The 14,799-nt window shown below is 45.1% G+C and overlaps 1 protein-coding gene across 8 annotated transcripts in view; it reads right to left on the bottom strand.

Moving 5' to 3' along the window:
• Positions 1–13,721, bottom strand: part of JHY (junctional cadherin complex regulator) — a 59,820-nt gene extending 46,099 nt beyond the window's left edge. For 6 of the 8 annotated variants that reach the window (XM_042959211.1, XM_042959216.1, XM_042959214.1 and 3 more), the window contains exons 1-2: positions 13,644–13,721; positions 10,532–10,959 (exon numbers count right to left, since the gene is read on the bottom strand). In XM_042959211.1, the coding sequence (XP_042815145.1) occupies positions 10,532–10,866 (335 nt within the window). In that variant the 5' untranslated portion in view covers positions 10,867–10,959; positions 13,644–13,721. The other 2 variants (XM_042959213.1, XM_042959212.1) reach the window with 2 other exon arrangements.
• Positions 13,722–14,799: the final 1,078 nt, after the last annotated feature.

The following is a 14,799-nucleotide window of genomic DNA, read 5'->3' as shown; positions in this document are numbered from 1 at the left end:
TTCATTCATTTGCTCTGTTTCACAGAATTTAACTTCCCTCACTCGTTAGCTCACTCAGTGACTCTACAGGTATTTACTGAGCACTTACTGAGCTCGGGGATACAGCGATGGGCTCCCTGCCTTGTGGGGAATACAGACCAGGAAACAGGCAGTTTACAGTGGCAGTGATGAGGGACCTGATGACAGATTCTGTACGGATGCAGCGGAGGGCAGGAGGAGGTCAGGTTGAGGAGAGCTCAGGGCGAAGCAGAGGGGAGGTCTTTGAAAGGCTTTGTGAACTCTGCGAAGGAACCTGGCCTGTATATACCTCAGTGAACTCGAGAGTCTGGCTTTCATTGAGCAAAAATAACTTAATTAGAGAACAGAGGTGTTAGACACGAATACTTTTGAACAGTCCAGGCGATGAGTTTTGGGAAGGGATTGTCTCTAGAGGTGTGCGTATGTATTTGGTGTTTCGAACAGATAGAGTCCCCTTTTTTGCACTCCATTAAGAGTGACACATCACTTTGGGGATCTGCTCGGCTGCTCGGTCGGGGTGGGATGTGACGGGCTGACTTTGGGAAGGCAGCATACTTATTGCGTGCCAGGGAGGGGGAGCGCTCACGGCGAATCTCCAGTTTCTTCCTTAGAACAACCCTGTGAGGGCAGTACTCTCATGCTCCCCATTTAATAGATGAAGAAGCTGAAGCCCAGAGAGCTTGTGTAACTTTGCCAAGGTCACAGAGCGAACACGTGGTAGAGCTGGGGCAGAGACGGCGGCAGCCTGCCCTGGCTCCTGTCTGCGGGGTCGGTGGCCTGTGTTGTGCAGCTATCCCCGCGGGCGGTCACGGAGCGAGGCCTGCCGCATGTGAGTTAGCAAGTGAGTCACATACGCGCCGAGCGGCTCCCCGCGTGTGTAGGCATTGGAGCGTGGTGAGCAAACAGAAGCAGGCTGGTGGATCTTACCTGCTGGAAAGGAAACAGGCTTTCTGCGCCAGCTCTCACAATCGAGGCAGAAGTTAGATGTGTACAGAAGCATGCAGCATATTATGGGTATTTAAAATGGGGCTGCACAACCTTGCTTATCACTGAAAACGTGGTAACCTCTTCTTTCCAGAGTCAGTTGCTAGACGATCACCTCAAAGTCCGTTTCAGTTCTATCCTTCTATGACCCTGTGATAAACTCGCAGAAGAAGCGATACGCTGAGGGGTGCTTATTATTATCAAAAAAAAAAAAAAAAAAAAAAAGGTAGTCTTCGAGGATTGAAGGATATGGTTTCCCTGGTTTTATCTCTGCAGTAAGACGAGCGCTCAGAGCGGTCGTCGTATTTAACCAGCATCCGCCGGGAATGGCATTATGCCCGCAGTCGCGACCGTAGACCTTCCTCAGTCATACATCATCTCCGTGGTGCTTTTCCTGCCTGGATAATGACAGGGAGTACTTTGGTTCTGAGAAATGGTGTAGCAGAGCGTCTAAGGACAGGCGGCCCAAATCAGACTGCCCATATTCACAATTCCTGGTGCCGCCAGTAACCGTGTGAGCGTGGGCCAATTATTTACCTTCTCTGCGCTTCCTCGTCGGTAACGTGCGGATAAGAACAGTACCCATCTCACAGCGCCGTTGAGGGGATTAAGTGAATTAATACGTACGAATGCTTGCCCATAGGCTATGTCAGTGAGCTCTGTCACCGTTCTTTGCTTGCTGAGTGTCACAGTCACCGTGACATAACAGTGTTGTGTATCGTGCTTCCTGCTGATAGATCTCAAGGGATTCTTCTCTCCCTGGGGCTTATGTTATTTCCAGAACATAAGGCTGTCTTGTGATGCACTAAGTGGCACCTGAGTGGCCTTGAAGGATTAACACTTATCTTTAAAAATCCAATTTTTTTTTTTTTTTTAACCACGATGTAGGCACCGTGAACAATCTTTTTGAGCTATAGTTTAGGAGATGGGATTAAGAAATTTCAGCCACGTGGTGAAGTATTTTAAGAACCTGCTGAAAGATGAGGGGAAAGATAAAACGGGGAGAATTAAATTACTTTAGATCTACAGAAATAACTGTACTTTCGGGCCTCAGCAAACTAGATCACACGCCGCAGAGAGACTGGTGTTTATAAGTGGAACCTAGAAAACGCAACGGGCTTGGAAACAAATCAGAAAGAATTAATGGCTTTGGCTGAGAAAACTGGTTTTGAGCCAATCGTGTGGAGAGAAAACTCTAATGATGTTTGCATGGCAGATTTAAATCTGAAACCGTGGCTCTTCTAAGAGCTTTAATTACGCTGTGCCACTTACGCCGGCCACGACTGTCTCAAAGTCTCCCCTCGGTCCCCCGTCTAGATGGAAACTCTACGTTGAAACAAATGAAAGGTTACGTTTCGCAAAATCACGGGCACGGGAAGCTGTACTATTTCACAGAAACAAATCTAATGGCCGAAACAGAACATGATACTGAAGGATCCCCATTGTACCGGGCTCGTGTGCAAAGACGCTCAATTATGTTTCGTGGTCCAGGTCAACACGCGGGAACAAAATGAGCGTGAAGTGCTCCTTCATCGGTAATCATCTGCACACAAAACATGCACTTCTTTTCCTCCGCGTTCGCTAGAAAGGTTACACGGACAATGCGGACACAACTCTTTTGTTACTGTTCAGACAACAGATGCAAGGTCTCCTCTTCAGATGCCTAGGTAAGACACTGGACGCGGAGAGGCAGGGGAGGGTGGTCTCCTATGCATGCACCATGATATTTACTGGCTTTCATGGACCGTATTCGAGGACTTACCGTACTCCAAACAAAATAAAATCAAATCTCCATTTAATGAAGAGCCTCACATGTAGCATAGCACTCGATCAAAAAAAACCTACTAAAATTAGAGCATGTTTCTAGCACAATTAACATCCTTGGCACTCATAATAAAATATTCAATAACTGGCCATTTTGCCTGTTGAGGAGGTGAATGAAAGCACTGCTATTAATCATTTAGCAGTTATTTATTTGCCACTTTATTTTAAGTAGGCAGTTAAATTGAAACTGCACATGTTATTATTGATTTAGGTTTAATTTAATCCTTTCACACAGACCAATTATTCCCAATTTATATGCCATTAAATCTTTTATGCATATGAACAGCAAATTCAATTTTTGTTTAAGTGTAAAGTTTTTAATGCTTCTTTAAGGAACTAGAAAACTGACAATCACTGCCAAGGATTTCTGAATTCTAGGCTCATGTTAATCTTTTAATCAATGGCTTTTAAGTAAATCAAATGAAATAAATCCAAAGGATTAAAAAATCACTTCTGCAAGTATGAAATAAAATGGTGCCACAAACAATACGGATGTACTTCGGGTAGGTTGTTTACAGTTCGGGAAATTTCATTTAATGTAGGCATTCTGCTAAAAAAAAAAAAAAAAAATTAAACGTTTTAATGGAAGAATGTTGCTTTAATGAACTGAAGGCCAAACACTATCTACGGAAACACACCGAAGAGAAGGGATTGGATGGTACCGAATGGATTTTATTTACAGCAATTCTATAATTTGGGTAATTCCGACTAAAGTCCCTTCTTTGTCGACCACAGATTTATGGCGGCAAAAGAACCAGATATTTGCCCCACGTTCAGCCTTGATTCAAGGGCAATCTGCGACTTAAAGGAAAATAAATGCTGTAAAGAGTGTGTGTTTGTAATCGCAGTGTAAAATCCTAGTACCTCACTTCTATCACTTACGTGAAACAAAGCCTACCTACAGCTTCACAAGGAAAATGTTGCATGTGCAGTATTTAGAAACATAATTCCTCGCAGTCAGTGAGGGTTACAGCGCTCACTAGGAATTTTCCGCACAGGCCTTGGATGTTCTTTTTGATCTGCAGAAACGCTGCCTTCTTAGAGCCTTGGATTTATAAAATGTCTAGGTGCTTACACTTTCTTTAGATAGAATGTCCTGTCTTTGAGATACCAGATATTGACAGCATTGTACCTGCAAGGTAGCCGTGATGTCATGAGAAAAGCAGTGGAAGGGACAGGTCTTGAACCATGGGTCCCAAGTCCAGATTTTGCCACTGACCGGCTGGGTGCACTTGGGTGAATCTCTTCACCGCCCTCGGCCCTCGGTTCCTCCTTTGGACGATAAGGAAAATAGGCTGGGCTTTAAGAGCCCTGCAGCTCTAAGAATCCAGTTTTATTCATTGGATTGCATCCATTGTGCTAAACTCACCAATGTACATAAGAGGTGGAGGGGTGGCTGGGTGGCTTAGTTGAGTAAGTGTCCAACTTTGGCTCAGGTCATGATCTCACGGTTTGCATGGCCTCATGGTTCATGAGTTCGAGCCCCGCATTGGGCTTTCTGCTGTCAGCGAGGAACCCTCTCTCTGTCCCTTCCTCCCTCCCTCCCTCTCTCTCAAAAATAAACATTAAAAAAAAAAAAACGAATTGGAAAAAGCATTCATTTTAAATTCAATATATTCAAAATGTATAGTAATGAAAGCTTTCTATATTTTCACACTTGCCAGGGAGTAGAAATAAAATGAATACAATAAAGGCCATGGATTAAGCCATTCCTTTAGTAACTTGGTTATAATTCGCTTAATCATCTTGATAAACTCACAGGATTGTAGGTGATGTGAATTTAAATTCTGCTTTGTGAGGTTCGGAACTCGCTATTTACTAATTTAACGCAGTAAGCATCCCAATTTTGAAATAAGCCAGAAAGGAACTGGTGGTGGTCTCTGAGGGCATTAAACCCCAGGGCACTGCGGCGTTAGCATTTCTGGCAGGGACTCTGCCTTTAATGGACACAATCTATGCCCACGCACATACTTTACTTTTGTCTCTGACGGCTCATCCGTCGTGATGGCACCCTGCCTTCCCGGAGGAGGGCACCGAGGTTTAACTACAGCAGAGTTTCTGAACAAACGGATGAAAAGAAAACAGAAATGACTAATACCTACGGCAAAAAGTCACTTCTCTGATAACAGCCACTCCCACGTGATCGGAAACAAACAACAAAAATGCTGGTAGCTGTTCCCCCAAATACTGTGTGGAGTAAGGAAGGCAGCGTAATATATTTCAAGTGGTTGGCCATCCGATGTCCTTAAATTGAAAATCTATCCAATAAAGTCAATAAAAATGAACACGGGCGAATGTTTCTAGAGACCAACAGGGATGAGTGTGGGCTCCTGGAATCTCTCACAATGTTCTTAGTAACACTAGCATGTTAAACGTGCCCTCGGGTGTCATCCTTACTCTACTAATGGGGGGGGGGGGCGGATCTTTCCACCACCTGTGAAAGAAAGTCTGCCCTCAGCTTAATATTTCCAGTGTGTTCTCCAAAACAGCCTGAGAAATTTGAGGGGAAATGAAATGCTGAGTTTTGCTCCTTTTTTTTTTTAACATTTATTTTTTGAGAGACAGAGCATGAGCAGGGGAGGGGCAGAGAGAGAGGGAGACACAGAATGCAAAGCAGGCTCCAGGCTCTGAGCTGTCAGCACAGAGCCCGATGTGGGGCTCGAGCCCACAAGCCATGAGATCATGACCCGAGCCCAAGTCGGATGCTTAACTGACTGAGCCACCCAGGCACCCCGCTGAGTTTTGCTTTTTACCAAGTCTCTTTTGGTTCTTCAGTACTGCTCTAAGCCCTCCACCCGATTCTTGTATTAGCAATCAGAAATACCTATGAAAGCATTTGAGGGGAAGATCCTATACCACCACGGCACGATAAAAATGCAGATTATTACTGAATCCATTTCTTACTTTTAGACAGTTTTGAGTATTACAGGGTAAGAATTCCTCATTGTGGGGGGGCACCTGGGTGGCTCAGTTGGTTAAGCGTGTGACTCCGGCTCAGGTCATGATCTCCTGGCACGTGAGTTCGAGCCCCACCTCGGGCTCTGTGCTGACAGCTCGGAGCCTGGAACCTGCTTCGGACTCTGTGTCTCTCTCTCTGCCACTTCCCTACCTGCACTCCGTCTCCCTGTCTCTCTCTCTCTCTCATAAATAAGCATTAAAATAAATTAAAAAAAAAAAATTCCTCATTGTGCCTGTCTCCTGCCCGGTGATTTCTGGTATGAGGTGGTTTATTAGAATATGGGATCTTTGGTGAAGGCTTTCATTCCCAGGTGATGCAGAAGACACCTACAGGCCTTGATGAATGAAAACATTTCTGTTTCCCAGGACAGATGCTGCGGGATATAGGCTCCAATGACCCTGCCGCCCCGAGCAAAGTGCGATCAATGTTTGTGCATTGCAAAGGCACAGTATCCTTGAAAACAATGTGTGTTACTTTCCTAAAATTTATAACTTTACATACATATTTACTCTGGCCTCCATTTAGTCCATATCGAGATTGTTATAGCTTTAATTTTTGCTATCAGCCCTGATCACCTATCTAGGTAACTGATAATTAGAAGATCAGGCTTTGGTTAGGAGAGCTTTCATTCAGTTCAATTTCTGGCTCTGCCACTTAGAAACGACATACACCTACACGACTCTCAAAGCCTTGGTTCCTTATCTGCAAAATGGGGATAATAGTGCCTAAGAGGCTCTCGTAAGGATAAATGAGATAGTATATATAAAGCAAATAGTTCTACAAATGGTAGCTAATTACATTTAAGTATTCTTATTAAACACATATACTGGGTATGGTACCGCTGCCCCCTGACTTTTTTTTTTTTTTTTTTTCCAACATATAAGGTTTCAGAGGCCCCAGGACTGAAGAGGCTATTTCTAATGCTCTAGGAATTACATTGATCTCTTTCTTTGCCATTGCCGAGTTTCCTATGGCTAGTTGTGGAGTGGGGTTTAAGGATTATCACGTGGAGATCCTCTCTCCACTCTCGATTCATTCACTGTAGTCAATGCCGCTCCAATTTCCATTAAGTAAAAGGTTTTCTCTAATCCATATACATTGAACTATGGCTTGACTTTGGTGAGGTACCGGAGAGTAATTGCTTTGAGGAGGTTCTGGGAACATCAAAACAGAAGAGTGGGGCTCAAGCGATTTGTCAGGCAGCTTTTAAAATTGTTGCCTGTAACAGCAAGAGGAAAGAGATTTTTCATGGTTTTAAGGCAAGGCTTTGACTAATTGTTTTTGAACTACAATTCCCAGAATACCATCTACCTCGCAAAAATGAAAGCCTGCTTGAATTTCATAGGAGAGCCTGGGATCGATTTGTCTGTTTCACGGCTAGCAAACTACCTAGGGCCAAGCAACAACTGCACATAGGAAAGGTTTCTAGGACTAAAGTGAAAAAGGCCAGTAACTAACCTGAATAATATTTTTGAGGCATTATTTGGCTAAATGCTTCAGTTCTGTTTTCCTTTGTAGTGGAGAACTGGTCCTCCTAATGTTCAGTGCACGAAGCACTACACCGCCAAACAATTACTAGGGCTAAAAGCCATTCTAACCCCGGGGATGACAGTCTGTCATTAAAGATTTCGAAATAAAATCAGTCTACAAAAAACAGCAATCTTTATGGATCTCTGAATCAGAAGACGAGGGCCCTGACCATAATTTTGATTTCTATAAGTAGTAGTCTTTATTTTGAAATACATTGAGTGGCATTTACATTGGCCTGGGGTAAAGAGCAAGGGAGAAAAGTCTGCTTCCTGAGCACTGGACTCAAAACAAGAAAAACTCAACATTGGGGAAATGAGGTCACTTAATGGATCCTTGCTTTGGTTTCTCCGCTGTAAAAGTACAGACAAGAATGCCTATCTACTGCAAAGATCTGTCCTTTCCAATGCCCTCGTTTCTGGAGGAAAAAAACCCCAGAAGAACTACCATTTATTACCTAGGAGACTCTGACTCCCTTACATCAGAGCTATGATAAAAACACGGCTTAAGGCACAGAGACTGTGTGAGTTTTCCACTCTACCACTCAGCCGATGTAATAAATGTATATAATAACAATCCCTTTAAGCGTCGTGGGCAGCCTTTAAAATGGGATCATTGTAGCATCTCCTAACAGGGCTGCATACAGATTAAATGAGACAATATGCATAAAGTGTTTAGTGCAGTGATGGGCTCATGATAAACATCCTATAAATGCTGGCTATTGTTACAAGAACCTTAATAGTGACCTTTGGCTTCTCTTCTTCCTTCAGTCACCGTATCTAATGTGTCAACAGGCCCTGTCAACTCATGTTCTCATTCTCTCTCTTTCTAGATTACCTATGCAGTAAATGAATAAAAGATTGCTAAGAAGTCTACACATCCACGGAAGGGTACATACTGGTTCTCTCTGAGGAGGCACGTGGGGGAATGGGTTTGAGAAGGGGAATAAGGACACTTTATCTGTAACATTTTAGGTCTTTCAAAAAATATACGACACACATATGGCAAGAAGGGTTAATCTGTAGATTAGGATTTTTGTCATATTTTTTTAAATCTTTATTTTGAGAGAGAGGGAGAGAGAGAGAGAGGAAGAGAGAATCCCAAGCAGGCTTCACAACGTGGGCCTTGATCTCAGGCATCATGAGATCATGACCTGAGCTGAAATTCAGAGTCGGATGCTTAACTGACTGAGCCGCCCAAGCCCCCCAGAATTTTGTCGAAATTTAAATCAACGTCAAGAACAAAACCACAAGTATCCTCCCACAGCACTATGATGTTCAACAAGTTACTTGATCTCTGTTCACCTCATTTTCCTTATCCATAAAATGGGAATAGCAGCATTTTCTTGCAGGATGGCAATGCAGAATTAAAAGAAATGACAGATGGGCCTTTAAAAAGAGATACTGTTGTCATGGCTATAAATTGTTACTATTTGGTAGTCTCTTTGTCCATCATGAGTTTACCCTCTAACTCACGATGCACCTGCTTACAGGATAATCTTCCTTACACATGGCTTTGTCTCCCAGGTGTCCCCAAGAGCCTGTATTCTCTCCCTGTGGTGTACCCAACCCAGGCCACGCAGGGGTGGCTGGCTGATGCCTCCCTGAGCCCCTCTCTCTCCCCCAGCGCCGTGGCTGCACCTTGGTCACAGCACTTACTGCTTAGAAGCAAATGCACTTGATTCTGCAGGATGTCCGTAGTGAAAGAAATAAGGAAGGAAAGCAGAAAGGAAGAAAAAGACTCAGGACTGGGCCCTCACCGTGGCTCCCGCAGGTGCCCTTGTTAGGACGGTGTTGCTGGGGCTGGTTGTTGGGTTCCATGTTCAATGCCCTGTCTGGGGGGTGGGCTGGTTGCATTCACTGTGGTCCCTATAATCAGGACCCTGTGCCGTCCTCTTTCTCTATGCTCCTCTGGCACCAAGTGGGGCTTTAACGTGTCACGCGTTTGTTCTAATTCTGTTGTTGTCAAATTTTACCTTCTTTCCAAAACCCTGCCTGCCCAAGTTCTAGGCCTTCTATAAACTTTGTTCAATATATTTTACCCATTTAGGGGCGCCTGGGTGGCTCAGCTGGTTGAGCGTCCGACTTCGGCTCAGGTCATGATCTCACAGCTCGTGAGTTCGAGCCCCGCGTCGGGCTCTGCGTTGACAGCTCAGAGCCTGGAGCCTGTTTTGGATTCTGTGTCCTCCTCTCTCTCTGCCCCTAACCCACTCACATTCTGTCTCTGTCGCTCTCAAAAATAAATAAACACTAAAAAAATTTTTTTAATATATTTTATCCATTTAGAAAAAAACCCTGATACCTATATAACTTATAAAGCACTTCATTCTACACACTCTGTGTATATTGATTGACTTTCACCTCAAAACTCAGTGAAGGAACTATTGTCCCATTTCAGTGATGACAGAACTGAGGCGCAGAGAGATTAAGTGAACTTGGCCAAGTCACACGGCTAGTAAGCGGCAGAATCTGAACCCAGACTGTCTGTTTTGGACTGTATACTTCATCGCCCTGTGAAAACCTCTTTTCTAATCAGTAGCTTTTAACTTCCATACTGTGTCAGAAAATTAGTATTTTCGTTAAAACTGAGTACTGTACTCATTTATATTCTCTTAAATTATTTGGTAGCTCCCACATTGCATTATGTTAATACCCCATAAATACAGTTTACTAGAAATTAAATCCTTATATGATTATATAAGCCCCGGGAGGTAGCTAGGATTCTACTCCCAGAATGTATTTACTGACCTCGATAGCCGTCCTGGGAGATAGGCAGGCCAGATCAGTTTGACCGGTGAGAAAAATGAGTCACAAAAGAGTTAAATGATTTATTCTAAATTATAGACTAGATAGCAGTGTGTGGACTAAATCAAGACCACCTGGTTCCACGTCCTGGTGCTTCCCTATATAACAGGCTTCCTGGAATTTCTCCAAGGTCAGGCCGTAGCAGTGGAGGCACTTGGAACATGGACAGGAAATGAGGAGTGCATATGCCCTTATTAATACCCGTTCTTGTCTTTTGCATATTTTTTAGTTAAAAAGAAACAACCAACCAACCAAACATGGCAAAACCTGGCTTCGAGCTGTCCTTAGTTGCTTGGGACCGGTGCCAGACACATCACAAGGTGTTCATGACTATAGCCTGTCCTTACTGTGGCTTGTAATTATTTAACAATACATTTCAGAACCCACTGGTATCTTACACAAGCCAGTTCCTTACCTGGAATATATGCCATCGTTCTGGGTACGGAGGTTTTCCTTGCCGTCCTTCTGGGCTGCGTTTCTGCTTGCTTCCTCTTCTGTCTCACTCAGGCTTTCCAGTTGAGGGCTTTCCTCCTCCAGGCTGTCAGGCTCCATATTGTCCTGGATTGGATTTCCAAGTTCAGACTGGGACTTGCTCTCTTGAGTGAAGCTTTCTGAATCGGATTCCAAGGAGTCTTTTGAAATCAGGTTTAAGTCTTTCTTAAAAGGTGGCTCTGTGGACTGGACTTTTAAGCTGGTGTGGTGGACAGGAGACCGAATTGAGAGCTTGGGAATTAATTTACTATGACTCATCTTGAAAAAATACACTTATGAATATGAATACAAATATTCTCGATAGGAGCAGTTGGCTTGAATATTTAAAGCTGCGGTTCACAAAAGCATCACCTAAAAAACAATGAAGTTTATGTCACTTGGCGACTCCTGAAAGCTCTTTAAATTCCAGGGTTACTCAAACATTTAAGTGAGTAGAACTCCGTTATATTAATCTGCAGCCTTTTTGTACCCTTTTGTGGGAGGAAGGTCTATTAGAAAAACTATTGTGTTTTTCTCTCTACGGAAACACATCTGATGTGGAGCTCATAGATAGCCTGAGTAATCAAATGCAGCTTTATTGAGGAAATCCAGTGGCTAGATTCCTTCCTCTGCCTTCCAAGGGCCTGTGACAGACACGCCTGGACAAGAGCTAAATGATTAATTATTTCAAACACCCAGGGCACCAATATAAATATGCCAGGTTCAGGAGTATTCGTGAATAGAATAAAACAGGTTCAGGGTCTACCTTTTGAAAAGTAGAGGAGAAAAAAGGGAAGAATGTGTTTTGGAACCGTAAAGAGGGAAGGCTTTTGTGTGTAGACCTATATTGGCCGGTCTTGTCATTTAGGAGACGTGTTGGTACCCAGCTTGCTACTGGGTAGGAACGTGTAACTTAGGTGGCCATCACATGGAGGTCAACCTGCGGTCGGTATATATACTTAAAAAAGCGATGATTAGAACCGTTTAACAAAATGTTTGGAGGCTTTGTGCATTCGGCCACTCAGTGGCTCGTAGCAGAGGCTGGACCTCTACCTACCTGAGAGGGATGTTGTCCTGGAGAATGTTGGGTGGGTGGGAGATTGGCCTGAGTAACAGCGAGGGTCCCTTCTAACTCTCTTAAGTGTGTGGTTCCAGGCAAGCCTTCCCTGTCTCAAAGGGCTGTCATAAAGACCCACGAGACGGTTTATGGAAAGGGGTGCTCTGAGTTCATATCAGATTGAAAGGAGATGATGATTTTGGATTGTGCTCCCTTTCATCTCTACCTAGCATTCCTATTTTGCTCTGTCTTCTTTCTCCCCGCCTTTGTGCCATTTTTCCCCCCCTGTAGGTCAGGTAACAGAAACTTTACCATCAGAGATTCCTGTAACATTTTTAAGGGCTTGCTCTTGTTGTTTTGGCAGACCGCTAGCTTTAATTAAATAAATGAACTTATTCGGATTCCTTGCCCTGTAATAACGTGGAATCTGGTTACTAACGTTATCAGCTCCTTGGGGGAAAATACCTTAACAAACAAAACAGACAAAAGGCAGCTTTCAGATTTAAATACATTATGAAGTGGTTTTCTTTTTAATTCAAAATCCCCCAAGGGGGTAGACTAATATATTATCGGTTAACTGTACAGACTAGTTTGCTGTATCGGCTCATTTTAAAAATACATAGTGTGCCTTACCTTGTTAGCTCAATATTGATAAGCAGATTAACTGTTGCTCTTTAGGGTGTTTTTATTTTTATTTTTTTTAAGTTTTTTTTTTTTTTTAAGGTTTGTTTATTTTTGAGAGAGACACAGAGTGCTAGCAGGGAGGAGCGGAGAGAGAGAAAGAGACAGATTCAGAATCTGAAACCGGCTCCAGGCTCTGAGCTGTCAGCACAGAGCCGGAGGCGGGGCTTGAACTCATGAACCTGAGCTGAAGTCGGAGGCTTACCTGACAGAGCTACCCAGGTGCCCCTCGGGTGTTTTTAGAAAGCAGCAAATCCACCAAGTACGAACATTTTAATGGAAAATTTGTATAAACATCTGTTAAGAGTTTTACTGAATGAGTTTAAGTCTCTGTACTTGGGATCTTCTAGACAAAGCTTAAAATAATCACTCTGTTTCAATTTGGAATTGCTCACGAAATCCTTCCGTCCCCTCAGTAGTTCTTAAATAGGCTAAGGTTTCTGAGATTTAACGAATAAAAAAATAATGTCCGTGGAAGAAGATAATTTTGTTGTTAATGAAATCTGGGATAGTGGGGAGACAGCAAAGCCAAACATCACCAGGCTTTGGTGGAGGCCTGATCTCATAAAGGCGTGAGATTAAAGAGGGGAAACTGGTATCTTGAATAAATGAGCACACGGGCATTTTAAATGTAATGAAAGTGGCTCCCTAGTGGTACGGTTGTTTTTCACTGAATTTCTGACCTAGAGAGGCTGACAAATCTCGTTACAAAGTAAACAAGACAGGCTGGGATGTCGCCATTGGTATCCAGGCGCTGAGACTCGGCCAGTTCCCTAGGGTTCTCTTCAAGACCTTGAGTCTCGTCCTCTCCTACAGGGAGGAACGAATTTCCTTCTGTAGGTGAAAGGGAACTCTGCGTGTTCTGGCTAAGAGGAAAAGTAGAAAGTTGTCCTGTTGTGGAACAGCCTGGAAACTGCCCGTACGTGGCGGCCGGTTTGTTTTCTGTATTTGCCTTTTATTCCCCCCCACTGATGGACAAGACTGGGCAGCAAAGGCGTTTTAAGATCAGGGAAGTGATGGGTCCGTGCCCTGCACGGGTCTTAGTCAACAGAGGACAGGGCTGCTCTGGGAGTCTGGGCACCAAAGCCTTTCCAGGGGCCCTTGTCCCTGCCTCGCCACGGTCCCCCTTCCCGCCTGGACCCCAAATGCTGTCTAGCACGGGCTCCTTGGGTGTCTGCTGGTCCTGATCCAGTTTCCTCTGGAGGTTTCCTGCTGTCCCCGTCCCCACCGCCCCCCCCCCCCCCCCAAGTCTCAGCTCTTCCCATTTCCCTCCCGGGCACGCGCACCCCCCCCCCTTCAGGAGGCAACCGCCTGTCACCTGCCCAGCGCTCCTCGGAGACCGTGACCCCCGCAGCCCGCATTCTCCAGTGCCGCCACCAGCCGGCCTCCCTCCCGCCGCCCGGCCCCGCCCCGCCCCGCCCGCGTCGCAGGTGCTGCCCTGGAGACCAACAAGCCAACAAGACCCAAGCCCCGAGCTCAGCTAGCGAGGTGTCGGGGGGCGGGGCCCGCGCCGGTGGGGGGTGGGGGCGGGGCCCGCGCCGGTGGGGGGGGCGGGGCCCGCGCCGGTGGGGGGGGCGGGGCCCGCGCCGGTGGGGGGGGCGGGGCCCGCGCCGGTGGGGGGGGCGGGGCCCGCGCCGGTGGGGGGGGCGGGGCCCGCGCCGGTGGGGGGGGAGGGGCGGGGGCACGCGTGATGGAGACCCGTGCTCTTGCAGAGAAGGTGGGACCAGTTGTGATGACTGCGTTCAAATGCGATAGAGCAATGCAGAGAGGGATCTTAAAAATGTTGAGGAAGAAAACCCCTCAAAATACGTACTGTGTTATCTTGTATATAAAGTTACAAAGAGGAAAAATTAAACTGTGCTATATTTATGGATGCACAGTTTGTGTCGAAAACTAAAAAAAAAAACACAAAAGCAAAGTAGTGATTCTCATAAAGTTAGGATTGTGGTTAGCTCTGGCAAGCAGGCGGCGGGGGGGGGGGGGTGGCGTGAGAGACCATGGCTTAATAAGCAACACGGCAATACTGTGTTCTTCACAAATTCCTAAGAACTAGCACATACAAGGAAAGCCATAAAGTGCATTGTTTTTATCTGCTGCTGTGGTAATACCAGCTATACTTTGTGTATAAGTGACACTTCCCAGGGTTTGCAAAGTGCTTTTCCGTGTATTATCTGCTCGAATTAAGCTGGCAACCTGACCATCACCAAAACACAAAGAAGAATGAGAAAGACAAGGCAAAAAAATCATCAATATGGATAGGTCAGCAACGCCGGAGTGATTTTCATCCTTCCCCACCCCCATTCCGTCTATCCCTTCTCCCTACTGTTTTTTTTTTTTAATTAATTTATTTATTTTGAGAGAAAACAGAAGCAGGGGAGGGACATTAAGAGAGGGAGGGAGGGAGAGAGAAAAAGAGAGAGGGAGGGAGGGAGAGAATCCCAAGCAAGCTCCACACCATCAGCACGGGGCTCAAC

The sequence above is a fragment of the Panthera tigris genome, chromosome D1, assembly GCF_018350195.1.
Source record: "Panthera tigris isolate Pti1 chromosome D1, P.tigris_Pti1_mat1.1, whole genome shotgun sequence".
Lineage (NCBI taxonomy): Eukaryota > Metazoa > Chordata > Mammalia > Carnivora > Felidae > Panthera > Panthera tigris.
Note: the sequence above shows the minus strand (reverse complement) of the source record. Positions and strands in the feature narration are given on the sequence as shown.